This window comes from Populus trichocarpa, chromosome 14 (genome assembly GCF_000002775.5).
Source record: "Populus trichocarpa isolate Nisqually-1 chromosome 14, P.trichocarpa_v4.1, whole genome shotgun sequence".
Classification (NCBI taxonomy): Eukaryota; Viridiplantae; Streptophyta; class Magnoliopsida; order Malpighiales; family Salicaceae; genus Populus; species Populus trichocarpa.
The window spans coordinates 5575568-5591707 of record NC_037298.2 but is presented as its reverse complement, the minus strand read 5'-3'; the positions used below and the strand labels follow the sequence as shown (position 1 = coordinate 5591707).

General features: G+C 36.9%; 1 protein-coding gene across 5 annotated transcripts; it reads right to left on the bottom strand.

Moving 5' to 3' along the window:
• Positions 1-2387: 2387 nt before the first annotated feature.
• LOC7496980 (ATP-dependent helicase BRM) lies at positions 2388-15140 on the bottom strand. 5 transcript variants are annotated; one of them, XM_052447249.1, is made up of 15 exons: positions 14547-15138; positions 12379-13695; positions 10935-12266; positions 10598-10710; positions 10249-10336; positions 10038-10124; positions 8973-9065; positions 8812-8895; positions 8519-8722; positions 6825-7067; positions 5195-6751; positions 4574-5107; positions 4104-4355; positions 2785-3319; positions 2388-2739 (listed from the first exon to the last, which is right to left on the bottom strand). In XM_052447249.1, the coding sequence occupies exons 1-15, from the start codon at positions 14724-14726 to the stop codon at positions 2585-2587; spliced, it is 6774 nt and encodes a 2257-aa protein (XP_052303209.1). In that variant the 5' UTR covers positions 14727-15138; the 3' UTR covers positions 2388-2584. The 5 variants fall into 5 exon arrangements, with proteins under 5 accessions (XP_052303209.1, XP_052303210.1, XP_052303208.1 ...); XM_052447250.1 differs by having other exon boundaries at positions 2830-3319; XM_052447248.1 differs by having other exon boundaries at positions 2388-2784; positions 2830-3319; positions 14547-15137.
• Positions 15141-16140: the final 1000 nt, after the last annotated feature.

Here is a 16140-nt window from a genome sequence, read left to right as displayed (position 1 = left end):
GTTCTCGCTTCGTGTTCCAATCTTTTAGTTTTTCTTGTGTGATCCCACCTTTTGCGATTATGTTTAAGCTACATGCATGCATGTGAGACCTCATTTCTCTAAAAAGATGAAATTCCCGCCGGAAGTATTTCACGGTTTTATTTTTTAGTTTAGTATATTTTTTTTCACATGATGCCGTGGAGCAGTTTTCAAAATTGATTTTCATTCAGTTTTGTTGTAATTAAAATAAATATTTGTAAGAAAGAAAACAATTTGAATTTTAAATAGGAAATATATTCTATTAAATGACTTTTTTATTTTTTATTTATAAAAAACATGCTTTAATTTATCTGTAGCAATATGTTGGCTTTTTGTAGTAAGATCATCACTAAAAGCCGGACCGCAAAAAGCCAACATGCTTTTAAGAATGTAAAAGACTTATAATAAAAAATAGTAAAATAGATATTTTATTTTTATTTAATTAATATACATAGCATTTTTTAATAAATCTTGTGTTATGATCTATATATAATAATTCACAAATTAATTTTCAATATTATTGTAAGAAACTATAATTTTATTTAAAAACTACGGGTAATATTTTAACTATTTTTTATTTATAATTAATTTTATTTAAAATTAAATTAAATTAAAAAATGAAGTGCAACACAAAAAGAGGCTATGTGCTGAGTCTAGGAGGATGAGCATGTCGTGCCTAGGGTTTTTTTTTTTTTTTAAAAAAATAAATGATATATTTCTTTTTTAATAAAATGGATGATAACATTGTTCATTTAAATAAATAATTCACTTATGGTAACTGGAAAGTTGGGTTTTGAGTTTTTAAACCTAGAAAACTAATTTTTCAAACACCTAAAAACAAATGCTAGTAACTTAATTAAACCCTTTTTAACCTCAAAGTTTTATAAGACTAGTCAAAAAAATAAAATAGATTATATTATAAAAACCTTCCCAACTTTGATATACTTTTTTTATAAAAATAAAAGTTTCAAATTACCTTCTTGGAACTCCATTATATAAGATGAATTCACTTATATCAAGATCAGCTCTTTTCTTAGTTGAAATATGATTGATCGACCCCTCTTTCTTTTTTTTTCTTTTTCCAGTGATTTTTTTATGTTTTCATAACTCTGAGAAACATGATAAGAATATAGTTTATGATTAAAATATAAAAAATATAAGGACTTATATGTAAACTAAAACTTCAATGATCAAATTGAAGTTTTTCATGTTCTTTTTAAAATAACTCCTTTTTTTATTCCTGTTTTTTAATTATTTCTTTAACTATAACCCATAGTTTTAAAACCTGGCCCGGCCCAGGCGGTCGACCCGGGGCTGGAATCAGGCCAGGTTGAAGGAAAAACAGGGGAAGAAAAACCCGGTGTGACCCGGCAACCCGTTGACTTTTTTTTACCAAACGACGTCGTTTTGATTTACAACAAAAAAATTTGACCCGGGCGACCCGGTCAAAACCTGGAACCCGAGCCTTGGACCGGACCGGGTCTAAAAACTATGCTATAACCTTAAATTATATCTCATAAACAGGCTAGTTAATTCAATTTCAGAATTTTTTTTAAGACAGTTTGTATACGCAAATGTATACAAAAAGAAACAAATGACAACACGTAAAATAATTTTTACATCTTAAAATGATAAAATTGAAGGGAAAAAAAATTTCGATTGTTCATCAATTAGTGCCGTCTACTCAGCTCTAGTAAAGCTACAGTAAAACGCGATTTTATAATGTTTCTGAAGGGAATTGTAGCCTGCAAATCATCAATTTACATCCCCGTCTGATGAACAAAAGGAACACCAATTTTCAGATTTTCCCAATCATCCGTACCACTGCCACAGTAGCACAGCACCACCATCTATTGTCATCCAAACGCAAATTTGTTACTTTATTTCCAATCTAGCAGTTACTTTTTCAAATATTTTATTTAAAATATATTAAAATAATATATATATTTTTATTTTTTTAAATTTATTTTTAATCTCAACCCATAAAAACAATCTCTCAAAATACCAAATAAAATAATTTTTAAATAATTATTTTAAAAAAATATTTTTAAAATACAAAATCTTTTCTTGTGATTCTCAAAATCTTCACCAATTTGACCATTTCTTTCTCATGGTTCAGACTTCAATTAAATTATCTTTCTGATATTCAGGAACTGCCGACCAGAATCACGTTTCCTATTCACATACCTCATTCAACCCTACAAGATTGCCAACAAAGAGATTTCAAATTTCCCGATTATTTTGGAAAGAGATTGCAAGAATGCACGAATTCTTCTTGTGTGCCATTACACACACAAACAAGAGCTCAAAAAGCTGACAGCAAAACGAAGATAAGCTTTAATCTGGTGAAGGCATAGCAACAATAACTATAAGACGAACATGCAAAAACTACTGGATTTCTAAAATCATGCAAGGAGCAGTATACAATGGAAGAGCAATGACCTACAACTATATTAACAGTAGAAGCTACAGCACTGGTACAGGCCACAAAGGGCCACTTGCACACTTTGCGGCTGAACTCAACAACAAATTTTTCCATTAAATTATACACTTTCCTTGAGAAAAATCATAAATGGCTCGGCCTTCTTTTACCAGCATCTGTCCTCAACCTCTTTACAGGATTTGCCCAACCAACACTCCCCGCACCACCATTTGGTGGTTGTGGTTGGTTCACCCACCCTTGCTGATGCGTATTCTGCTGGCTCAGTCTCGCATCTTTAGGTATTGAATTCAAAACAGGACTAGTATTCAGTCTCGCATCTTTAGGTATTGAATTCAAAACAGGACTAGTGTTCAGTCTCGCATCTTTAGGTATTGAATTCAAAACAGGACTCGTGATATTACGGCCCATGCTAGGGGGGGAGACTGGACCACTTGATCCAGTCCTTGACCTCACTGCTGACTTGTCCCGGTCTTTCCTCTTCTTCTTGCAGATAACTAACTCCCCTGGATGCAGTGGAGAATCATCCTGATGATATTGTTCCCTACTACTGCCACTTCCACTCCCAACCCTTGTTTCCTTCTGGGGCACACGGACGCTCCTAATGTCTTCACTATTAGGAATGGATCCTCGCTGCATTGGCTTATGGGTAGTGCTGTTGTCAGGTTCCACATTATTTATTGACTTGTTTCTCTTGCTTAGGCCAAGAGCAGCTTGTTTTGCAGACGGAGCAGAAACGGAAGTTGATGATGGGCCAGAGAAAGATAGAGCGTTCCTGGCCTCTCGGAAATCGGTGTCTGGAAATGCAATCTTCAAGATATCAAAAAAGAGATCATGCACCTTTCTTGCTTCAGTTCTAACCTGCATGATGTAAACATACCTTGAGATTCTAACTTGTTTTGAAGTTCGACCAAGTGGATTAGCTCTGGTAATTGGCACCATTGGGAGTTAAGGCAGCTAATTGAAGTAATAGATAGAAGAAATCACAAAATTCCATTGTTCTGACAACTGAGCATATGTTCACTTATATACAGGGAAGAATTTGGAAATTTTGATTCACACGAAAATCATATGATGTAACCAAAGGATAAGCTTTTGGCAAGCAGAGTGTTCAAGAACAACTATAAAGAAGAATAGTTCCCAACCTTTTTTTGTCTCATCCTTTAATGGGATAATAGATCAAACCTTAAAATCAAAAGTCAAACTGTGCTACATTCAGAGATGATGTTTCCATAAATTACTCAATCATGCCAGTCCATTATGTTTAAGTGCGAGAAAAAGAAAACCAAAACAAGAAATATATAATTGGACATTTCAAAATTATATCCAAAATGTTTGCATAGAAAAGAATTTAAAAATCTTGTAAATGAATGATACTACAAAACAGATAATATGACATCTTCCAAGAGGGAATAACACAACTTTTATAAAAGAAAGATAATAGAGCACTTTAGAAATTGGTTATGCATGACTGGACACAAATTCCACATCAAATCATTGACAAATGCCATACTATAAAAATGTTTCAAAGAGACCATATTCATGCTCCAACAGGATATCCAGAGACATCGCCAGTAGCATTTTCCAGGAGAAAATGTTTTAGAGAAAAAAATGTTGAAGTGAAAGTTTGGATGAGAAATCATACCTCATGTGAGAACCCATAAAATTGCATTGCACCCTTTAACATGAATTGCACGTCAAACACAAGCTCCATCACTCCACTATACTCCAATCTGTCAACACGCTGTTCAATCTTCCGTAAATCCAAAAGATTAGTTCCAGCACCACTTACGTGACCAGAATTTTCAATCCTCTTCCACAAATCAGCTAGAAGAGGTACAATTTGTTGTCCTTCCTTGTCTATCCTCCTTTGGAACTTGCCAATAACATTCTTACACTGCACAATTGAAACTTCCAGTTAATATACAGAAATATGATATAACTAGGGACAGACAATTAAAAAAAAAGAGTCTACACTTGATGTAAAGAACATCATGTGCCAAGCCAATCTTGATTTTCCACTGTCAAGCCTCTTTTAGGCGCATATGACCTATCCAATTACATTATATTAACAAGACAAAATAAATTAGAATAATAAATGAACTGAGTTCATACCCTTCTCTGGATGACATCAGACATCTTGGTGCCCAAAGATGAAGTACCACTTGTACTTGGAACTTTACCATCCAGACTCACTCTGGAGTGTTCAGTAGCATCCTCTGCTGGAGCAGACTGCAAATGCAATCTGCCAGATTTTGGCGAAGCATGTAACTTAGGTGTTTTGGCTATTCTTCTTGAAGGTAAATTTCGCCTACTTGTTGAGGAATCAATCTGATCATGCTTGAATCCACTAGGCTCTACTAATGCTTTCATTTCAGTATCGCTCCTCAACTGTGCTTGATATTTATGATCCATTTGGAATGGCAACAAACAAGAATCTCCACGTTGCACATCATTGCTAGACTTCTCCTCTGGCCTTTCAACAGTGTGACGGGGTCGAAGCCGAATACTACGTTTTCGTTTAATCTTAGGTTGCAGAACCTGTTCATCTTCACCTTCATCGCGATCATGCATCCAACTTCCAGATTGCTGGTGATCCACGTGAGAATCTCCAGACACGGCAATTTCCCCCTCTTCTAATTCATCTGGCTGTACAATATTAATGGAACAGTAAATGGATAGCAATACTACCCAAGTCAGTAATGAAGCACAAGAATAGGTATAGAAGGAACATACCAGCTTTTTGGGAAGTGAACCTGGTCTAGCATCTAATGCAGAAAGTGACCCGAATTTCTGAGGAGAGACAGGAGAGATCATTCGTGTAACTCTTTGGCTGTCAGAGGATGATCCTGAGGAACCAGCTTCATCTAGTACATCATTATTTCTAGTGCTTTCCAAAGCTCCGTGACACTCATACCCACCATCACACGGGGGACCATCATCTTCTGATTGGTCCTTATTAATGGGCGGTGCCCCAACAGCATCACTGGATTCATCATCTTCAATTTCTTGAATTTCTCCCTCTTCTTCATGTGCAGAATAACCGTTTCTCTCGTCAGAACTTGCCTCAGAATAGTCTCCATTTTCATCATCGATTTCCTTGTAATTAGGAGACTTTTTCCCCTTTGGCCGCACCCGTTTTCTTTCAGTTTCCATTTCACCGGAAACCATACCCATAACATCAGCAAAAAGGATAGCTTTTGATGGTTTCTTTGATAGAATAGCAATAGTACCATCCACTTCTTTTGAACTGGCTCGAAGCCATTTAGGTACCTGATCATACCTCGTCATCTCCTCCGTCCAATCAAACTCTTCATCCATTTGATCAAATAATTCAACTTCATCTTTACTCCTGGCTATCATGCGATTAACCTCTTGGAGTGATGGAACATCATGCATAGTTTCTTGATACCGCTCCTCATCATGCAATAATGTCTCTAAAGTCATTCGCCTCTCCTCATGTGTTGTTCTTTGATCAAAACGCCCAGCATTGATAACCTCATCAGCCATGTCAATCTTATATTGCTGGATGTTTTTCCTTATTAGGCTCTCAATAGAACCCATATATCGATCCTTACCAACAAGGTCATCTTCTAAATCAACGGTGCCTCCACTTCTTAATTCATCCTCTTTTTGACAGCTAGAAATTTTGTCAACAACTGCTTCCATATAAATGACTTTGACTTCTCTTGTCTGTCCAATCCGGTGGGCTCTAGCAACTGCCTGTTCCTCGTTCTTAGGGTTTGGATCAGGATCATATATGATAACTGTGTCAGCTGACTGAAGATTAAGACCCCTTCCAGCAGCACGAATACTAAGCAAGAAAATAAAGCAGTCTGAATCATGGCTATTAAAGTCCACGATAGCCGATTCACGATCTTCAAGGCTAGTTGTTCCATCAATCCTTCTGTATACCAGTCGGCGCCATTGCAAGTATTCCTCCAATATATCAAGGAGTTTTGTCATGGTACTAAAGAGTAGTACCCGATGGCCTGTTCTTTGAAGTTTTATGAGAATCCTATCCAGAATCCATAGTTTCCCACAAGATTGAACAAGGAAATCCTTGGATAAGTCATTGAAATATGGGTAATTAAGCAAAGGATGATTGCAAGTTTTTCGGAGCTCCATACATCTGTTATTTAAAGTTTTGTACACCTTAGGCTGGTATGCTGGATTTTTTTGAGCCCTGAGCTTCTCATCCTCAGGGTCAACTCGAATAGTGCCAGTAGATTTGATCCAATCATAAATTGTACTCTGTATAGAAGACATTCTACACCTCAAGACAATGGAAACCTGCAATGTAGCACTGTATTAGAATCCACCACATGAAAACATCATGATTGACGAGGACAAATTAATGCCATACCTTGGGTGGAAGTGAACCTTCCACGTCTTGAACACGACGTCTGAGCATAAAAGGCTCTAGAATTTGATGAAGTCGATGAATTATGATCACCTTCTTTTCAGTTTCAAGCCAGTCATCCTCTCCATCATGCATTGGAGCTTCCTTTTGGAAGGGCTTTGAGAACCAATCATGAAATGCTTTACGATTATCAAAAACTTCTGGCAGAAGTAGATTCAAGAGCGACCATAGCTCCTTCAAGTCATTCTGCAGAACCCAAAATCAATCCGTGTAAAGTCATAGCCAAAACTCATTGTTGACGGAATTAAAATTGAATTTCTGAGCTATTATTTTTCTTAATATCACAATATTGCTTCATATATGTCAAATTGAGACTCTAATTTTCATTTGTAAACTGCAGAGGTTCCAATCTATTGACCATTATCTTGAAAGTTTTTTGCAGGTCTTATCCAAAAAGTAAGAAGACATCTAACCAAGAATCATAATATGTGCAAACAGAAACATATTAGCAGATGTAACAGGACCACTGACAGAAGGAAATTTTCCTTGCTTTCCTACAGGATCATGAAGTGGAAAGAAGACGACATGAATACACTAGTATATCACAAACATCCTACTGACATACAACCAAGTTTTGCAAATCTTGCTGATTCTCCATTTTTTAAACTTAGGATCTGTAATTGTGGGAATGCTTGGATGCTGTAAGTCTGAATTGAAGTTTTACTTGCTCTGCTACATATAAGATAAAGCTGACAATTTGATTAAAAAAAAATCTGTAACGTAGGTTTTTTTTCCCTTGTGTACACCGTTAAAGCATTTTTACCCGTTCTTGATTAGTTTAAACAGAATGCCATTTAGAAATAATATGAAATTTATATACATGACCTATGCAGCTGAGGAGATCTCTAAGTTAAATATAATAAGACCCAAACACGGTTTTTTGGTTAAAGTAAGGTTCAGTAGAGCAACAGCCATTTTGTGCATGATTGTGAATACACAGCAGCGCACAGATAAATACCAAGAAAGATATCAAGGCTGCATTTGGACATTGGGGGGGGGGGGGCTTGGCTTTAGAAGGAAATGTAAAAATAAATAAAAAAGTAATCAAGGGAAAAAAGAACCAAGGCTAAATATGTACTAGTCCTGCAAAACAAAGCTGATCTATAAAATCAAACGTGAAAGTGTGCATCTATGTAAATCAATCCAGTAAAAACTGAAAGGATTATCTTTCTCATTTTCTCTCATGTTGGTGAAAGAAAATGAGTCAAAGGAGAAAATTTTGTCCCCAACTTCTATTACTCACTTTTTCGCCCTTCTTCTAAACAGAAGTAATCCTGCTGCGCTACCTGCGGGTAATAGCAAGAGAGTGAAGAACAATGATCTTCCAAACAAAATGAGTGTTTGAGTCCGTGCTTCTGAAATAGGACTCCTTACTTGACTTCGGAATGGGATGAGGGATCTAATACAGAATTCCTAGCCATCACATCACCTATTCTTCCTCCAATTTTCTTCCTGCTTTCACTCTTTCCTCCCATTTCTCCTCTCCCAAACATGCTCTAAATTACAGTTAGGCCATGGAAGCACAAACTAGCCAAGACTTCAAAACTGTATTCTAGATCTAAGTTTTCCCCAAGACACACAGATAAGCATTGGAGTAACAATGGTGTGTAGCTATAAAATAGACAGCTTTAACAGACCTGTAGTGGTGTCCCTGTGAGAAGTAAGCGCCTCTGGCAGCGATATCTATCAAGATCACGGGCTAAAACTGACTCCCTGTCCTTCATTCTCTGTGCCTCGTCAATTATGATGTACTTCCAATCAACTTTAGAAAGTTTTGACCGGTCATACATGATGAACTCATAAGTTGTCACAAGGACATTAAATTTCATGGCAGAAACCTCCTACAGAGTTATAGTAAAAGAAAGCTCAGCAATTCATAATAAATCTGAAGAGTGAAAAACAAATGAGCAAGTAAATGTGTTCTTCTTACTTGGGAAAATAATTTTGACCGCTGATCCTTTCCACCAACATAATAAATGCAGGACACAGATGGCAGCCAGTTGTGTAGCTCGCTCTGCAGCATGAACTCGGTCAGACATCAAAAAACACTAAAAAATCCTGTGAATAAATATGCAACTAAGAGTAACTAACCTTCCAATTCACCAAAACAGCATTAGGAACGATTATAAGATGTGGTCCATAGTTTCCTTTGAATTCCATTAGATAAGCAATCAATGCCATCACCTGCATAGGAACAAAATTATTTAAGAATAGCACACAAAACAAATGTCTATTATGTCATCTATAAATTATTCTAGTTGACTACCAATGGAAAAGTGTCAATGGGTTCACCATTCACATGCAAAAGACCAATAAGTTCATTATGCAACTTTTCATTCCACAAAATCTCAATTTTATATACTCCATAATTGAGATTCTAAATCATCAATTTATCCTTCATTATTTCACAACTATCAGCTCAATTATAAGAATTGTTCTCAGATTCACATGCAAGTTTCCTAAAAGAGAACGGGTACATGCACCATTCTTCTTCTTTTTTCAACATGTATAACATTAGCTTTTAGGGTTTCACTGTTATTTGCTCAACATTTTTATAGTTCAGGTCAAAAACTACAATTCTTATCTAGTTACTTTTTTCTTACATATATAAATGTATATATAAGGAAAAAAGGTTTTTAGACTTGGATTTTCATGGCAATAAGTTTCTTTGTATGTAATCAGCTAAAGCTTTAGAATTTTTAATTACTTCTCGTATTTAAAAGTGAACATTTTCTTAGGACATATAACTTCATATTTTTTTTAATTTATGTCTTTAATCATTGACACAACAAATTCACCTTTAAGTTATTAGATTTTTTCCTCAAAAAGAAAAGTTTCTAGGATTTTTAATAGGCAATGCAAAATTTCGGAGGGTACTTTAGGAAGCATGTAAAGAAATAAACTCCTTTAAAATAAAATTATTATAGGTGATTTATTGGTGAATTAGTCTGTTGCTTGAGAGAAGTGAAATTACTAATAATTTTTCCAAGAACAAAGGATCCATTTATGAGGCATGGAGTTCAGAGACATTAAACCTCTAGGGTTTTGAAAGCAAATAAATGGGATTTGTTTTCAAATATTTCATTTTTTAAAAGGATGTGGTTTAAAGGCTTAAGCTTCCATAAAAAGAAGAGGCTTGAGCCAACAGAAACAAACCTGTACAGTCTTTCCAAGCCCCATCTCATCTGCCAAGATTCCATTTAATTTGTTGTTATACAAAGAAAGCATCCACTGCAACCCAACCTGAGGGGGACAAACAAGCACACAAACATAAATAGCTTAAGAAACTTGTAACATGAGAAGGCTTAAAATGTAGCAAAAAGAAAATGAAATAAAATAAAAAATACACCAAAGATTAGTGGCCTACAAGCTGATAGTCTCGTAAGGTTCCAACTCGTAACATAGATGGTTGCCTTATGACCCTTTCATTCACAGCATGTGCAAGATTGTAATATCTGTTAACAGGGAATGACAAAGCATAAACTGTTACAATCAAACATCAATTTTGTACAGGATGAAAATGTGGAAGTAAATTATGTATGTGAAGATCATTAGTGGCATGTGTTAGATGCCTTTAGGATATATTGTATAGCACACAGAAGCCTCCATCTCTTGGAACCAACTACACCCACTCAGCACTTAATAAATCGAATAACCAGTTCACTCCTCTCCTCAATGTAGGAAACATGACAAATTTAATCAAACAAATAACTTACTTGTTAACAGATGAACTGTCCCAGGGTGCATTCATTTCCACAAACCGGTTTCTTATCAATACTTCCTCACCAGCACAAGCTGCAGCTGCTCGTACTTCTTCTTCTGATAGGCCCTTTAATCAACAATAAAACTAGATGAATTAGCAGTTCCAAACCAAATCTCACATAAAGAATATGAAAAGGAAATCCATGCATCAGAATTTATAAAGAAAAGGGGGGGATTTTTGGTATACAGCTAAGAGGCAGGAATCTTAATTTTACGAGAAGAAATAAAACATGAACATCTAATTGGTGGGTTGCTGGGAGGGAGGGAGGGGGGGGGGTGAATAAATCATGCCTGCAGTCGTGCAGCTCCTGCTGCGGCATTAGCTGCCTCCTCCACTTCCTGCTGATTCTTAGCAGCTGTTATTTTACCTCCCAGCTTATGGAGATATTCTTCTGTCTGAGTCAAGAATGACGAGAGAACGGCATATCTCTCAGAAGCATCGCCTGAGATGCTAGTCTGTTGCTCCAACAACATTTCTCTATACCTTTCAACATCGTTGTTCTTCAATGCCTCCATCCTTTTATTTCGGTCATCATCCCTTCTCTTTGAAAACTCCCTCAACATTCTCTCATGGTATTTAGCAACTCCTCTGTTACGGGCAGTACGTGCATCCCGGATGGCCCAATGAGTCTCAAGAAGTTTCTTGCGCCACTGCATGATGGATTTCAATTGCTTCTCTCTTATGGCTTTTTGAGAGGCCTGTACCTGCCTTGTCAGCTCCATCCGTTGACGCTCACATAGCCGAACAAACTTCCTATATAGTCTGTCAGGCATTGCCATGATTTCCTGTTGCTGTTGATCAACGTCATCCCTTAAACGCGCCTGTAGATCCAAAAGCCTAAGCTTTCTCTCTTCAATCTGTAACCGCAACACAAGATCTGGTCTAATCCTTTTCCTCTCTAAATTTACTGCTAGTAGACCATTGATTTTCTTCAAATTCTCTGACCTTTTCTTGTTAAGCATTTCCATGCCTTCCTCAAAAAGAAGATCTTTGACATCATAGGTCAATGTTAGGTTATTATTCGTGTTAATCATCCCAGTTGACCCAACAGAGTCATGTTTCCTAGTAAAAAAGGGAAAATCAAATAATGGTCCATGATACTTTCTGGCAGAGCCGGTATCTTTCGGCTGGACCACAGTGCTTGCTTGTGCAGGTTTCTTAGCTTGCATAGCATCAGATGCAGGAAACTGTGAAGCAACGCCCCTTCCCCTATCTGCTGCTAGATCACTTCTAACAGGAGTTTTCAGAAGTCCATGTTCAGTCTCCTGGTCTGAATTGACAGAACATGTAGCAGTTTGCTGCTCTTCTTTCCCAGAAGCCACAAGGGGAGTGGGTTCCTTCATCACAGCCGGTGCCTTTTGCATATGCATGGTTGAGACGGTTGCTTTCTCATCACCAGTAAAAACTTCCTCTTTAGAAAAATTCTGTCCGTTCATAGATAGCATTGCTTTCGAACCCTTATCATTGGACTCCAGATGCCTTGCTTGGTCTTCAGCAATCTTTCCACCCGACCTGTCCAGATTACTTCCTCCTGCAGGGAGAAGTTGTTGCTGCAGCTGCAACTCAAGGGGTGGTGGAGCAATAGCTCGAAGAAGCTCTTGTGGAAGAGTACCTTCTCCTTTCTATCAAGCAAAAAAAAAAAAACATATGATCCACTGAGAACTTATTAAGTCAATTGAAATTTTCAAGTGGACATTAAGAAAATGTGTAGTGGCAAGTAAAAGACTTTTAGACCTTCAGTCGCCTAAATGCTAGAATTTGAGCCTTCAGAACATGCAACTGCTGTTTAGTGAACCCAGTGCGCTGTTGTGCCATCTGGACAGCTGGCCTGCCTTGTGAAGAGAAGTGGTTGCCCAAGCCTCCGTCATTAGAAGGACCAGCAGATTGTGGAGAAGATCGATTCAGCTGCCTGAATTGCTGTGTCTGTGAAGTTTCTGAGCTGTTTAATGCATTTTTTGAAGGCAGAGTATGATCTGCACCTTGGCTTGCGTTTGCAGGCATTCCATTTCCAAGCACAACTGCCTGTCGAGGAGGTGCTTGGTTCTCTCTGCTGTGAAAAGCCTGCTGCTGCATTGTGAGGTTGTTAGGGTTATTCACTATGCCTCCACTGGAAGTTGAGCCAAAGGGACCAGATGGAACAGTTTGCCTGGTTTTTACAGAGCCAGACTGCCCAGAGATATCACTGGATGAATTTGCATGAGGAGAACTCTCGTTTGCAATGGATGGAGAAGCAACCTGTGGCTTTGACACAGGGAGATGTGATGATTGTCCACTAGTATTATTTTCATTTGCCTTTAGTTGTGCAGCCATCCTTGCCTGCATGACTGGAATAAGCTTCGCCATCAAGTTGGCATTTGCAGGTTGTGCCAGATCAATGTTGCGCTCAAGTGCCCATGCTTGCATTGCTTGCATCTGAGCAGCCATTGTGAGCTGGTTGTTTGCCATGTTTTGGATGTTTTGCTGAACCTGTGGTGCCTGCATGGGTCTAGTAACATTTGCAGGCATTAGTTGTCCAATGGCAGTAGGCTGGATTGGAGACTTTTGCTCATTCCTCTGTTCAGAGGCTTGCTGCTGACCTTGTTCCACCTGTTTTTCACCACGAGAAAAATGTTCAGATGGGTTCTTAGAAGATGAAGCCTGAGCCTGATTTGCCGACTGCATGGACATGAGTTCCTGCATTTTCAAATTTCCCACCCGCATGTCATGATCCTTTCCAGCAGGAGAGCCCAGTGTTCCTACTTTAGCTTGTTGCTGAGACTGCATTGCCAAAGCTGACTTTTGTTGGGCGGCCTGGAAAGCATATTGAAGATATGCTTGTTGAATTGGGTTCAAAGCCTGTTGCTCAACACCTTGATTCCTATTCTGTCCGTCCTGAGAGGAACCATGTTGTCGAGCCAAATCAAATAATTGCCTGGACTGTTGAGGTATTTGCATTGAGCCTGGAGATGAAGCAAAATTGTTCCCTCCCGTAACTCCTTGAAGAGTTCCAGCTTGATAAGCTAGAAGGGTTTCATTCCCTTCGGGTTTTCTAAGTAATTGTTGCTGTAATGCCTGCATGCACAGTTAGAAATATAAAACAAATGCTACCAAAATTTCACCTAAAAATGAAAGCGCAAACTACCCTTGCCCGTAAGGAAATCTTAGAAATAAGCACAATATCATACAATTCACAAAGCACACAAAATTGGATTTGGAAACAAGCACGAAGATGGTCAACCGAGCACTAGAATCGCCACTGCACCTTCATATTGACAAGAATCTAAAAGAGAAAGCAAAATAAATGAATGCATGATGCATCTACAGATTCATTTTTATGCAAACTGCGCCATAAATTTTCAGTACAAAAAAAAAAAAAAAACCTCCATCTAAAATTGCAGCTCAAAAAACAATGCCGGCAAAACACGACAGATAACAAGAACCATAAAATTAGACAGATTCCACCATGAACACCAAGTATGATACTTCTGCAGGATTATTCCATAATCCCAATAAAAAAAAAAGGGCTCTTTATTTTTTTTCTAAAAAAAAGTTAAAGAAATGAAATATAATAATAATATCCACATAAACTAACAAGGAAAACAACAGACATGATTAAACATCACCCAGATAAGGAATGCCAACTGCTAAAACAAAATACCCAATAGCAGGACCCGCGCTTAGTTGTCATTGATCTTCAATATTGAAACAAACCCCCGAGCAAACTCAGATGCTTAATTACACCTCAAAATAATTTAAATGCCCTAATCTTCTCCTAAGATTAAATGCATGCTTAGTGTGCCTCCTCCAAACTCGTGATTAATAAAAAATTCAAAAAACTAATCAATCACATTGATTACAACTGGAATTCACTAATCACACGCATCAATTAATCAAATTTGATAAATTGAAAAGAAAAACCTTACCTGCCTAGACTGCTGTTGCTGCTGCTGCTGCTGTACCGAATCAAATCCCAACTGAAGGTTCCATACAGCAGCAGACGAAGACGAAGACGAAGGCGATGCTGCAGCCGATGATGTGGACCCCGCACGCCCAGCCGGTCCTACCCAACTGGGCCCCCCTCCTCCACCACCACCAGATTGCATACAAATTTACTCTTTAAACCCCAAGTTTATGACATAAACCAAAAAAAAGAGTCATGTCCGAACAGAAAAGAAATCAAAAGCTAAAATGGTGTTGTTAAAAAAGCCCTCCAAAAATTTGAATAGAACTTCAATTTTACCCTCCGATCCCAACGTTACAAAAATAAAAACAGAACTTGCTTGCTGCCTTTTAGCCTATCTGTCCACTTTCTCTCTCTAGGTTTTCGGATTTTCGCACACTACAAAAAAGGCGAGAATATCGGTGAAGTGAAGAGGAATGGATCCTGCAAGAGAGAGAAGAGACAGAGCAGGTGATTGATTGTTTTTCACTCTCACTGAAACTCGCGATTGGATGTCGAGAGAAACAAAAATAAAGAAACAAACAAAAAAAGGGTGTTGAGACTTGAGAGTCAAACAAACCCTAAAGATTTGATGGTTTTATTTGGGGTTTTTATTTTTTTATTTTTTTTAAACTAAAGGGGGGGGGTAAATTGGGGTTGGTAATGAGTGAGTTTTTTCTGCCTTTTATTTTATTTATATTCTTATGTTAGGGTGGGGTCTACGTGACTCCTGCTGCTACAAGTTTACGAAAAGGTAGGGTTGGAGTTTAACTTTAACCTGCAGTTTGGTTATAATTACTGTTTTAGTCCTTCGGTTCCTGCGAGCTCCTTCGATGTGAATGCGTGCCCTGCCAAATGTGGAGAGAATTTCTCGCAGGATTGGTGACCTGCGCTACACTCTACTAACTACAGATCAAAACAATTTTCTAACATCATAGAGAATGTTTAGGTGCAGCTGACGTGTCTTAGATAAATAATATATATGTAACTCGTTCTTCGTAAAATATTTTTATTTTATATAAAAAAACTGTATATATAAAATTCTTCAATACATTTTTATAGTTAATAAAATTTAAGTTCAAATTAAAAAATTTATACATACGTGTAATCAAGTAAATTAAAAACTATATATGCGAATAAATAAATAAATAAATTATTAACAATATCTAAAAATAAAACTTGAAAAATCAAGAGATAGATATTGATCAAAATATTTAATCTCGAAAGATAGGATATTTACCATGTTATGTTCGCTAATTGTTTTTATTTTAAAAAATAGATACACAAATTAAATTGATTGAATAAAATAAAAGAGAAACAAACATCATCCAAGGTTGTACATGTTAGAAATATTATCTGAAAATAATTTTTTTTATTTTCAAAAATAAAGTTTATCAATACAAAAGATAAAAATTATAGATAAATAAAAAAAACTCTTCAAATTTAAATGCATAGCTAAAAAAATAATTAATATTTAAAAGAGGTTCTACAAACAAAATAAAAAAGAGAAGGGGTACTAATTTAAATATAAATTAACAAAATTTAAAGAGAAAACCATAAAAAATAATCATTAATTT

Excerpts from the sequence above, each read along its gene's own strand:
- LOC7496980 (XM_024585087.2), bottom strand. The coding sequence starts at position 14,726 with ATGCAATCTGGTGGTGGTGGAGGAGGGGGGCCCAGTTGGGTAGGACCG. Across the intron at positions 9,066-10,037 it reads GGCTTGGAAAGACTGTACAG|GTGATGGCATTGATTGCTTA; the intron begins GTTTGTTTCTGT and ends GTTCCTATGCAG. Across the intron at positions 6,752-6,824 it reads AAGGTTCACTTCCACCCAAG|GTTTCCATTGTCTTGAGGTG; the intron begins GTATGGCATTAA and ends GCTACATTGCAG.